At 31.7% G+C, this 11,860-nt stretch overlaps 1 protein-coding gene across 1 annotated transcript; it reads right to left on the bottom strand.

Moving 5' to 3' along the window:
* Nucleotides 1–412: 412 nt before the first annotated feature.
* On the bottom strand, nucleotides 413–3,172 carry LOC114742414 (squamosa promoter-binding-like protein 8). The gene is made up of 4 exons (XM_028930678.1): nucleotides 2,876–3,172; nucleotides 1,925–2,737; nucleotides 994–1,151; nucleotides 413–680 (listed from the first exon to the last, which is right to left on the bottom strand). The coding sequence occupies exons 2-4, from the start codon at nucleotides 2,662–2,664 to the stop codon at nucleotides 532–534; spliced, it is 1,047 nt and encodes a 348-aa protein (XP_028786511.1). The 5' UTR covers nucleotides 2,665–2,737; nucleotides 2,876–3,172; the 3' UTR covers nucleotides 413–531.
* Nucleotides 3,173–11,860: the final 8,688 nt, after the last annotated feature.

The following is an 11,860-nucleotide window of genomic DNA, read 5'->3' as shown; positions in this document are numbered from 1 at the left end:
AATCTAAAAAATAAAAAAGTAAATCAATCCCAACTCGTAAACCTGAGACATGACTTTCCCTGATAAAACGAACAGACACCATTTCTGGGAAAATCCAAGTAAAGGAGTCGATTTCCAATTCCACGTTCGGCGACCCATCAGAACCCAAAATTAATTACACGCAGTAAAAAGCTGAAAAAGTTGAAAAAGCACTATGACATTGGGGACAGTCTCATCATAATTATTTCACATATTGTCCAGCAACCTATAATTAATTAATTAATTGAACTAGCAGTAGATCTCAACATGAAAAAAAATATAATACCAGTAATTCCTAAAATACTTGAATTTTATAGACACTTGAGATGATCAGTCTAAACAAAGAAACACATATTTAACTTAAAAATTAAATTTCTGAAGAGAAAATCATATAGGTACAAGTGGAAGTTCACTGTGTTATTATTCATCCTCCTCCATTAATTTCCTAAGGTATTTATATATATCATATATAAAGCCATGCAAATTGCCCTCTCATTCATTTTCATTCATTCTCTACCCGCTTGAGAAGAACAGTGAGCTTGATGTTGCCGACGGACTTGTCCTCTGATTCTGATACGCCGTTTGTTGCCGGAAATAGTCCGGTGGAGACACCGCCACCGTCACCGACGACATCGCCTGAGCTCCAGAATCCGGAGGAGATCCTGCAAAATCATCCCAGAAAAAAAAAAAAAAAAAAGGGACTATGTCGGAAAAAACTAAATGTCGACAACAATCAACATGTTAGTTATAATTAATTTAATTCATACCCTCAGAAATACCTACAACTTCAACTAAGCTTACTTTATTTTTAATGTTTATCCTTAAAAAAGTCCTTTCTGAGTTGACTCATAAATTCAGCTACAATTTTTCTAGAATACAACCCAAAATTTAAACTCTTGAAACTCTGATGTCTAAGAAAAACGAAATATCTTCACAACGTGTTCTAAAGATGAAAGCTTTTTATTATCTGCTTACTTGCAACACTTTCAAAAGTAGAATTTCGTGAGTCGTCGATCTGGGTTTTGAGGATTTCTTGATTTGGCTGCTGGGTTTTTCTTCTGCGACGATTATGATCTGCCAGTCTCTTCCTGCAGCTTCGTTTTCCGTTGTCAAACTCAGAAAGAAGATGGAACCTGCAAAAAAAGGGAAACCATGCACACACACAAACACAAATATATAAATTACTTCGTCTTTGTCTTTTCTTTTTTTGCTCAAACAAGTGGAAGAAAAGGATCATAAATTAAGTATAATTATGAATGAACGTGTTGTGACAGTTTAATAATGATGCATTCACAATAAGTAGCAAAACGATGCAGTACGTAAACTGAGAATGGAAACCAGATGTTAAAATTTAAGGGACGCAAATGCCCTCGGGATTTCCCCCATGTACGAACAGGGGGGTCAATCATTGTTCAAATCAAGGTCTTCACGAGGGCATTTCCGTCTTCTCACATGGCTTCCTCGCTCCCTAACCATTCTGGGAAAGAAGCAGGAGAGTCACATCATCGTGTTTCTCTGCTTTGTGAGTGCGGTTTTGAAGAAGGTTAGGCAGGCGAGCAGAATGGTGAATGGAAATAGCTAGGGGTTGATGAGAAGGATATTTCTGTCTTTTCGAAACACACGAATGGGTTTCTTTCTTTCTTGCTTCCTTCTTCGTGTTACTGAGAAAATGGGTTTAATTTCATGTATGGATGGAATCAATTGTTCAGTTTGTTTTCTGTTTCTAATTGCACTAATACCATAAGAAGCAAAGGCAAGAAAGTACGAAAGAAAAGGAACCAAGAGGGAAATTTCCCTCCGGACGTAAATACCCTCGGGATCTGCCCCTTGTACGGGGACGAAGCCAATGATTGGCTTCGAAGGGCACAAGTCCGAGAGGGGTAATTCCGTCAGTTCAAACTACAACCTGCTACACTGTTGGCAGAATCGCTGTGTCAAGCCGGCGGCGATGACGGTGGCCGCCTTGGAATGAAACTCGCACACCTTGTGACGTCGGTGGTAGTGCTTGGCGTGTGATAGATCGGCATTACAGCCCTCGGCTTGGCAGCGAGGCGAGTTCGTCGCCATCATCATTGAGCCCGGTTCGGCCGGCCTGGACCGGCGGTACAGCCGGCTCACGAAGTCATCCTCCGACGATGAGAAGTACGTGCGGCCACCAAGGTTGAGCCCAATTCTCGACGCCGAGAAGTCACTGGACCGACCCACGTCCTCGGACTTGGGAACAACCATAAACCCACCAGGCCCACAGTGGGCGCCGGCGTTGACTGTCTGAAGCGGATCAAGAGAGAGCATGGAAGGAGGAGGAGGAGGCTGTGGCGGAGGGAACGAAGAAGAGGACGCGCCAGGGAAGGCGCGTGGGTCAAAGAAAGAGTGCTGAATGTTATGGTGGTGGTGGTGATGGTGGGGTTGAGGAGGGCTGAACTGGTAGTGAGAGAAATCAGCGGTGGAGCTGGCGGTGGTGTGTTGTGTGGGCCCTGCTGGCTGCTGGTGATGAAGGAGCTGCTCCGGCAATAAGGAATGAGAAGTGTAGTGGTCGAAGATTTGCCGGTGGGTCTGGTCGGAATCTGCACCAGTGGTAACACCAGCTTCTTCGTTGCCGGCGAGCACTATCGTCGACGGAGGGTTCCCCCATTCGTATCCCAACATCTCTCTTCCCCCCTCCCTCCCAGAGGAGGTCCACCACGACGACGCCGTTTCTAGCTGCCGAACACAATCCCACCTGCGAAACCACAAGCTTGCTCAGTGAGAAGAAAGCTTGGCCCCCTTTAATTGTTAATTGTTTAAGTTTCTTCCACTCATATACATATATATATATATATATATATAAAGGGTTTTAAAGAGAAGGGAAGAGAGTGACCTAGGGCAGTATGAAACTGAGTGAAGTGAGATTCGGTGGGAAATATCAAAAACCCTAATGTGCAGGCTCTACCTAAGCTACAACTTCCATCTGGGTCTCTCTGGTTGCCTCCTTACACACTCTAATGGCGTGTCCACTAAGTCTTTCTCTCTCTCCGTGTTTCTGCGACTATATGGATGAGTGTTTAAAAGATCTCACTTTCACCGTCTAAAAGCTGAACCCTTTTGTCCCTTCTCTCTCTACCTATCTATCTTTCTTTCTCTCTCTACAGAAATAAGATTCATTAAGCTTTCTCATCTTCTCTCTCTTCTCTTTCTCCCCGTTTGTGTTGTGCTGGTGTAAAGGGAAACTGAGTTATATGAGGCGGCTTCTGCAGACAGAGGGGGTGATTGGGGGTGAAGTGTACTACTGCGAACGTAGGTCTGAAATTACAGTTTTATCCATGGGAAGCTGTGCTTTATTACGACAGGCCAGTGAAGAGGAAAGCTTTAATTCGATGCAGGGGAGACAGAAAAAGGAGCGAGAATCTGAACTAGGAGAAACAGTAACAAGTGGAAGCCTGAAGACATACAACCGGCAAGCTAGCAAGAGGAGGTTGATTTAGTTATATATTTATAATATCATTAATTTTTTTCTGAAAAAATATATATTAAATCAAGGTAAAAATGACTTTATAAATAGGATTAGAACAGCATCTATGTATACACGCACTTCATCCCATTCTCATTATAAGTCACTCCAAATTGAGAAAGGATTCTCTCATATTTCATTCACATCCTCTTCCTTTTTTAATCATAAGATCAACATTTGAATAGTTTAAATTTTATTTTTTTTCAATTTTTATAGCAGTATGAAATTAATTAATTATTTTTATTTTATAATTTATCATTTTGATAATAATTTTATAAAAGATCAAATCTTTACCATTCAAATATTGATCTGATGATTAGAAAACGAACAAAGGAGGGAAGAGGATCATTTCACTAGAACGAAGGAAGAGCAATTAACTGAATAAATTTACCTTAAAGTTAAAAAGCGGATTGAAGAAAAATAGACAAAAAGAGAATATAAGGGAAATAATTTTTTTAAATAATTTGCAACGGGGGTTAAAATTAAAAAATATTAAGTATTTGATAACTATTTATATGACTCATACTAAGAATCATGGATATATACAAGATATATATATATATATATATATATATATATAAGTGATGGATGGATGGGCGGTGACTTAAATGGTCAAAAATGTTTAGTGAGAAGAAGTGGGGAAGTAATGGGAAGGTAAGAGCCAGAGATGGGAAGGGGGGAAGGGGGGTAGTGTTAATCTCACGCCAGAGGGCATTAAGTTTCTGTGACCCCACCACCCCTTTGTCTTCGTCTCCGGCCCAGCACAAGAACAAGTTCGTCATCATTAATAATTCTCTTCCACGAGCTTCGTGGATTAAAATTGCCGTGTTATTTCATGCACGTTTTTTTTTTTTTTAAATTGAAAATATAAATACTAACCACTTCAAATTAAAGATACAATTTTTCATTTAAATAAAAACTTTCATATCAGTATATTATAAATCCAGTGCTCATATGTTTTTTTTTTTTGAATTATTCACACCTTGCAAATATTTTTGGTTTGAAAAAGATCAAATTCCATTAAAGATTTTATATTTTTATCGTATTTATTAAAAGCTAGAAGTTTGAAAAAAAATTAAAAATTTAACAACACGCCACAAAGTTTATCTGGATAAAAATTGGATCGGCATAAAATTTTGAACCAATGGATTATTGAATTCGGTCAAACTATTTTTTTTTTTTTAAACATGGAGTTTAAACCATTCATCACTAATGATAGGCTATCATTTTGTCGGACACGTACTGCTAATCAATCAACTAATGGTTCAGATTTTAGACAACAAATTGTTACACAATTTTCAAAAATGAAGTATCATTGAGGATATATATATATATATATATATATATTATGGCCTATTATCACTCAAAAGGACATAATTTTAATTTTTGAGACCTTGATAAAAAAAAATTCTATGTTTGTATACATGTTTGAGTTGTGACTATTTAAATATTTTGTCAAAAATAGTATTATTTAAATAAAAGGGAATTAATCTGCAAGTAAAAGAAATATTTATGTGTAAATTACATATAAGTTGAAAAGAGAGGTGCTATACTAATGTGAGAGGCTCATCTGCCTAAATTTTTTTCTACGCGTAGGTATAATTGCTAGGGGATGATACGCTACAACTCGGAAAAAAAAAAAAAAAAAGCCTGAGTTGTACCTTTAAAAACTAAATTTCAACAATAATTAGTTTGTTTTTTATGGGAAAAAATTACTCCTCTGATTCTAAATATAAGACTCTTATACACACTACAAAAAGGGTATTATATTTAGGACCGGAAGAGTACTTTATAAGATAATTAATAATGTATATTACTCCTCTGATCCTATTCATAAGTTATTTTTAGCATGTTTCACACAGATAAAGAAAAACTTTAAACTTTACTAACTCTCAGTTAAAATTTAATAAATTTTTAACTTTATTCCTATTTAATATACATCATACCTTGTGTACATTCATACAAAAAAAAAAATTTTTAGTGCCGTATAAATAAGATCAAAAAATATTTTCTTTCTTTGCCGTATAAATAGGACCAGAAGAGTATAAATCATGGATCTTCAAGTGTCAATTACATCTCCCTTATTTATTTGAATTCGAATTTGAATCCTCATTACTTTGTTGCTTTTGATTATTACAAGACACTTACAATTTTTAGGAAACATTTAAAGCGACTGGTGTTGAACACGCAGGTACTTGTGCTGTGTTATTTTAGTGTAAGTAGATATAATTTCACTGCTAAAAGTTTGAAACCATGTGATTATTGGTTTTTTTTCCTTTGTTCTAAGCTTGCTTTATTTAAAAAAATAAGAGACTTTAGCCACACTACACCAATCAAAACCCTCTGATATAATTATTTTTTGTCAATTAACTTGAAAATTTATTATTTAAGATCTTAAAAAAAAATTTGGTAAGAAGATCTTAAATCTTTAATTTAATAGTATAGTTAATCATAATCACCCTATTCTTCATAACGGCTCTTTAATTAACTAGTTAACCAGTTTTTAACCAAAAAGTCTTGATATGTTTAGACATTATTAAAGGGAAAAAATATCGATTCTAACATAACAAGCCCCCATCATTATGACAAGATCTTGATCTACTCAGAATTATTGTTGGCATGATAATAAAGTGCAATTTTGAATTTTCTGAATTTTTTTAATCAGAGGGACAAGAACTACTAATAATCTGTGATTATAAGCTAGATCAAACTCATAATTTTCTATTTATAAGAGAGCCTAATACTTTATTGGACTACAAGGTGGTTGGCATTTTTTTTATTTTTTTATACATACAATAAGAAGAATATTTCATCCTATCACCAGCTTCAAGTGACTTTTGTTGAATTAATATATAGGGTAAATGGCTCTTGAAAATCCGGTTTGTTAACTAATCTCATATGCGATCATTACAAAATAAAAAACAAAAGTATTGGGACAGTTATATAAGAATTCACATTAATTAAAGAATATTTAACATTTTTTAATTTGTTCATTTTTTGTGTGGTAAGATTAATTTGTTCACTTTAAAGTATCAAATTACCTTAGTTACACATATTCTTTACAGTTTCATGCTCAAACCCCATTAAAAAAAAAAATAGTGAAGTTTCCTTGCTAAAGGAAAAGGAAAGTTTTTATCTTAAGAAATTAAAGGAGAAGTTTAATAAAACATGCATTGAAGAGATGTTAATTTAATTTGTTCCTATGTGTACTACCATAGCTTAATTAGATTCAAAATCTTAAAATCTATGGAACCCATAAATCCACTTATTTTATGGCAACTAAAGTCTCATTCATAAATTCTTTAATTTTTAGTCTTACTATAACTATTTGATACCTCATGCTATATGTTAGATTAAATTTAAGAATTATTTTTGGCAAATAAAATTTTTAACATATATAAAAGCAAACGCTCTAAATCATCACGATTATGAAGTTGATGTAGTGTGCCATTATTGGTCCCAACATGAAGGTAAAATATATTAGTCGGGAACAATTTAACTTTGTTTTAAACATTTCGAATAAGATTATGAAGCTTAGCTCACTATTAGAACAAAAACTATGAGAAATTATACAATAAATCATATGAATCATTCATCACACAAAATTCATATGAAGTACAAAATCAAAAATCTAGTTTATAATATTAGGGTTGTGTTACTAACTAAGCTCTGGTACAGTTGTTTTTTTTTAGTTATTTTTTGCCAACTTTTTTAAAACTGTTTTTCTTACTCTTATATACTACCTCCGGTCCTAATTATAAGAGTCAGTTAATTAATTTAAGAAAATTAAGAAAAGAAGTTAAGTTAGTTATTTGTAATAAATAAGTGTTGTTTTTCTTAAAACATTCTTACTAATCAAGTATGTTGGTTAAAACTATAATTATTAGAAGGACTATCTTGAAAAAAAATTGAGTAAATCTGAGAGATAAAATAGATTGAGATCTTATATTTAGAACCAATATAAAAAGGGAGAATTACAATGAGGTCCCACGTAATTAAAAAACAAGTCCCAGAGGTTGTCATTCTCACTGTAGGACTTGTTATTACAGGCTGCTCAGGTTGTTACTTGGGACTTTGTAGTGATTATTTCTCTTATGTGGGACTTGAATGTAATTCTCCCATATAAAAATCAAATGAAGTCTTTTATTAAAGACCGAAGATAGTATTTCATATTTGAAAGCACTGTGAACAAGGACGTGGTTAGGGTCTAGATTGGTCCTCAATTTTCACGAACAATCCTGTGAGACGTTAAACTCGTGTGTGTGTGTGTGTGTGTAGCGCACGCGAGGGAGATTAATAAAAACAATTAAATTAAGAAATTAAACTTTGACTATACATACAATAATAATAACCAACATCATATATAATACCACCTCTAGTTCTTAATATAAAAGCTAGTTAACTAATTTGAGTAAATTAAGAAAATATTTTAAATTAGTTATTTATAATAAATATATATTACTTTTTCTAAACTATCCTTGCTAATCAGATGTATTAACTAAAACTACTGTTACTACAAAGACTATCTTGGATAAAATGAATAAATATGAGGATAAAGTAGATTGGGATTTTATATTTAATTTAGGACCAAAATAAGAGCCAAACTAACTCTTATATTAAGAAGCAGAGAAAGTATTTACCTGTGACATAGTTGGGTTAAAGAATAAAGAATTCAACATCCTTGTGTTAAAAAAAATCACAATATGAATAGTTTTCCTTAATAATATTGAATACATACTGTAATTTGTTACTGAAACGTTTTTTTTTTAAAAAAAAAAGGCTCTTAAATTATTCTTTTTCCACAAGGCAAATCCATCTACATATGAATCACCCCAGAGAAAGAAAACTACTAATTAACTAAATAAACCAATTAAGAAGTTGAAAGAAAATTGCATGAGAAAAAAACTAATGGCAATCAGGTTAAGATCAATTTGATGAATATCATGAAAATGGGAAAAATCACATTGAAAGAGTTTTCTTTAATTGAACTCAACAATACTTAAATTTAACTCAATAATATAAAATACTCAAATAGCTGTATAGTCTAATTCTAATTGTACCAAATACACGATAATTTGATACTAATATTCAGGGAGGTTCTTAAACTATCATTTTTCCACACGACAAAATCCACCTACCAGTGAAAAACCCTTAATAAAACGTTTCTAAACTATCTTGATTACAACATACTTTTTCGATTCTTAATATAAGACCTAATTGTTGAGTTGATTTTGATCCTAAATATAAGCCTTATTTCTCATATTTATCAGTTTTCCTTAAATTACTTTCATTGATACTGCATCAGCCATAATCAAGTAAAAGAGAGGATAAGGATATTAAAAAAGATGATTATGGTGTTTTAAAAGAAACATGTTATATTTTTTATAATTAACTAACTTATATAATTTTCTTAATCTAATCAAATTAATTAAATATATTTTATATCAAGGACCGGAGGAGTATTACAATAAATCATGTAACCCTCATTACATCAATTTGGCTATGTAATCTGGGTTCCAGTTTTACATGAATCAATGTATGTATATTTTTACCCTCCATAAATCAACATTTAAATATTCATACCCTCAATTTTTGGCATTTATACAATTAAAAAGATTATTTCCCATTTATTTTATTTTTTTCTACATAAAATATAAATTTCAATTTATGATCACTTGATTGCATATCAAACAAAAATGCTCTATATAATATTATAATCATCATTTCATTACATTATGTTTCGTACCCATTACATTCCCTGAGATTCTTTGAACAAAAGGAGGACGAAGTTAAGTAGAAAGAACCCAGTTTCATTTAAGTCAAGAATTTAAATCCTATCGATAGAAAAGCTAGAATAGCTTTTACCATTAAACCTAACCAGTTAATAGGGATGAGTATTTGGTTTTTCGGTTCGGTTATCGATAATAACCGAATAACCAAATAGAGTAAATTTTAAATATCGAACCGAAACCGATTAACCGAACTAACCGAAACCGAATTAACCGAAAATTTCGGTTCGGTTAACCGATTAACCGAAATATATAAATATGGAAAATGATATTAAATTAAAAATAATAATAAAACACAATTACAACTATTAATTAATAAATATTTCATCATTCAATGTGATTTATTATAATAATATTCATTATAACCATATTTATTGAATATAAATATATTTAAAAAGTTCACATATACCCACATATATATTTATTATAATAATATTTATTAAATATAAATATATAATATATTTATTTCGATTATTTGGTTATAACTGAAATTTTTTTCTACTAACTGAACCGAATACCGAAACCGAATTGTTTTAAAAATAAAAACCGAATATATAACCGAAAACCAAAATAACCGAAAACCGAAATTAAATTCGATTCGATTCAGTTTTCGGTTACGGTTCGGTTTTGCTCACCCCTACCAGCTAATATTATCGATGACGTAATATGGGATATCAAATATTTATATAATAAAAATACGTGAAGACGAAAAGAAGTAGAAAAAGAACCAGTGAGACGAAAAGGCAGGGATTTACCATGATAATTTTTAGGACATTAACTCCAAGGCAGAAACACGTTGCGTAAAAGGTTAAAAGTTGCAGTACTATGAACTGATACTATTTGTTCATCTGAAGATGGTGAAGAAATCGATGAAACGTACTACCAATTAGGCAGAGCAAAGGGGGGATGATGAAGATTAATTATTTAACACGAAAAAGGTCGGAAGTTAAAAAAATGGGTTAATTAATTTTCACTGTTACTTTTGCAGAAAACAGTTATACAAGGAACCTTCCGTGGGCTCAATCACATCGATATCTTTCAATAATGTTTGATCACTTTGAGAACTCAGAAAATGATGCTTAATGCTTATTCACTTGCAAGTACTTTCCTGCCATTTCAATATTGGATCCCCAAATTAAGAAACTCACAGCTTCGCAATATGGCCTCACTCCATGATCAACCCCACTAAATATATCTCCATTACTCCCCTGATTTTTAATAAAAAAATTTAATTTGAAATTTTATATTAGTCTTATATATAATACTTATTTTACATATTTTTTATTTTTAAATCAATCTTATTAATATTTTCTCAGCAATAATCAAGTAAGAGAGAGAGGAAAAAAATTAAAGAAGATAGTTAGGATGTTTTAGAGGGAAAAAACTTATCACATTAACTAATTTAATTAAGATCCTAAATCTACTTAAATTAATTAATTATAATTTATATTAAGTACCGGATGAGAATATTATGTTATGGAATCAATATATCCCTCTAGTTCTTATTATAAAAAATTTGAGAGGTCTCTAATGTGCCTCTCTCTTATACATATTAGAGGTCTCAAATCCTATTATAAGATATTTTTTGAGAAATGAGTGGTCCTTACTCTTTACTAAAAGTCTCTAGATAGTATGTTAAATCATAAGCTAAAGTATAAATTTAGTTATTTAACTCTATACAATTCAAGGTTTTAATTTAATCCTTTAACTCTAAAAAAATATATTTTTAGTCCTTTAATCCAATAACTATTAACACAAAATGATAAGGTAAAGTCTTTCTATATTAATAAAACATGATCAAATATTCACATATTAAGTTTACTTTTCAAAATAGCCATGATTACTACAAAAACATTATCATATGAAACTAACAATTTTAAAATTAAAGGATTAAAAAACACACTTTCTAAAGTTAAAAGACAAAACTACAAAACTACATAAAATTAAAAAAAATCAAATGTATACTTTAATATTAAATCATATTTTTCACGATCATCTCTATTTAAAGTTTGATACAACTTTGCTTTTTCACTTCTGCAGATGTAATTCGTGGTTTTAAATAAGACTAATTATAAAACCTTTTCATTTTCAAATAAATTCAATGACTTGTTCTCTCCGTTTATTTTTTTTTTTTTAAGGATTAACTTCTCTTTATTGTGATAAAGATTGGGTGTGATTTGTAATGGAAACCAAAATAGTACATATCCCTTCTAAATTATTCATCATTTTAGAGATATTAATTGTCTTTATTTTAAATGAATTTTCGAATAAAATAATAAAAGGGATAAATTTGCCTTGTTTTGGTGAGCCTCTTATCTCAACAATTTGATCGATATTATCTGTAAGAACCTTTTGTGCCAATGAGTGATAATGGCTTACGGTACAACGATATGCTTCACTTTTCGATCATTCTATTTTTAACCATGCCCCTTTATTTCAAACTATTGAAAATCGGCCCAACTATGAATATTCCGATTGAGATATTTGTTCACAACATTCAATGGTTATTGTAGTTAACTGTTAAACCTTTTGTGATGGGACTAATTTTAATATAATTTAAATTACA

Source organism: Neltuma alba, unplaced genomic scaffold (genome assembly GCF_004799145.2).
Source record: "Neltuma alba isolate B1F8T4 unplaced genomic scaffold, ASM479914v2 tig00003744_pilon, whole genome shotgun sequence".
Classification (NCBI taxonomy): domain Eukaryota; kingdom Viridiplantae; phylum Streptophyta; class Magnoliopsida; order Fabales; family Fabaceae; genus Neltuma; species Neltuma alba.
Note: the sequence above shows the minus strand (reverse complement) of the source record. Positions and strands in the feature narration are given on the sequence as shown.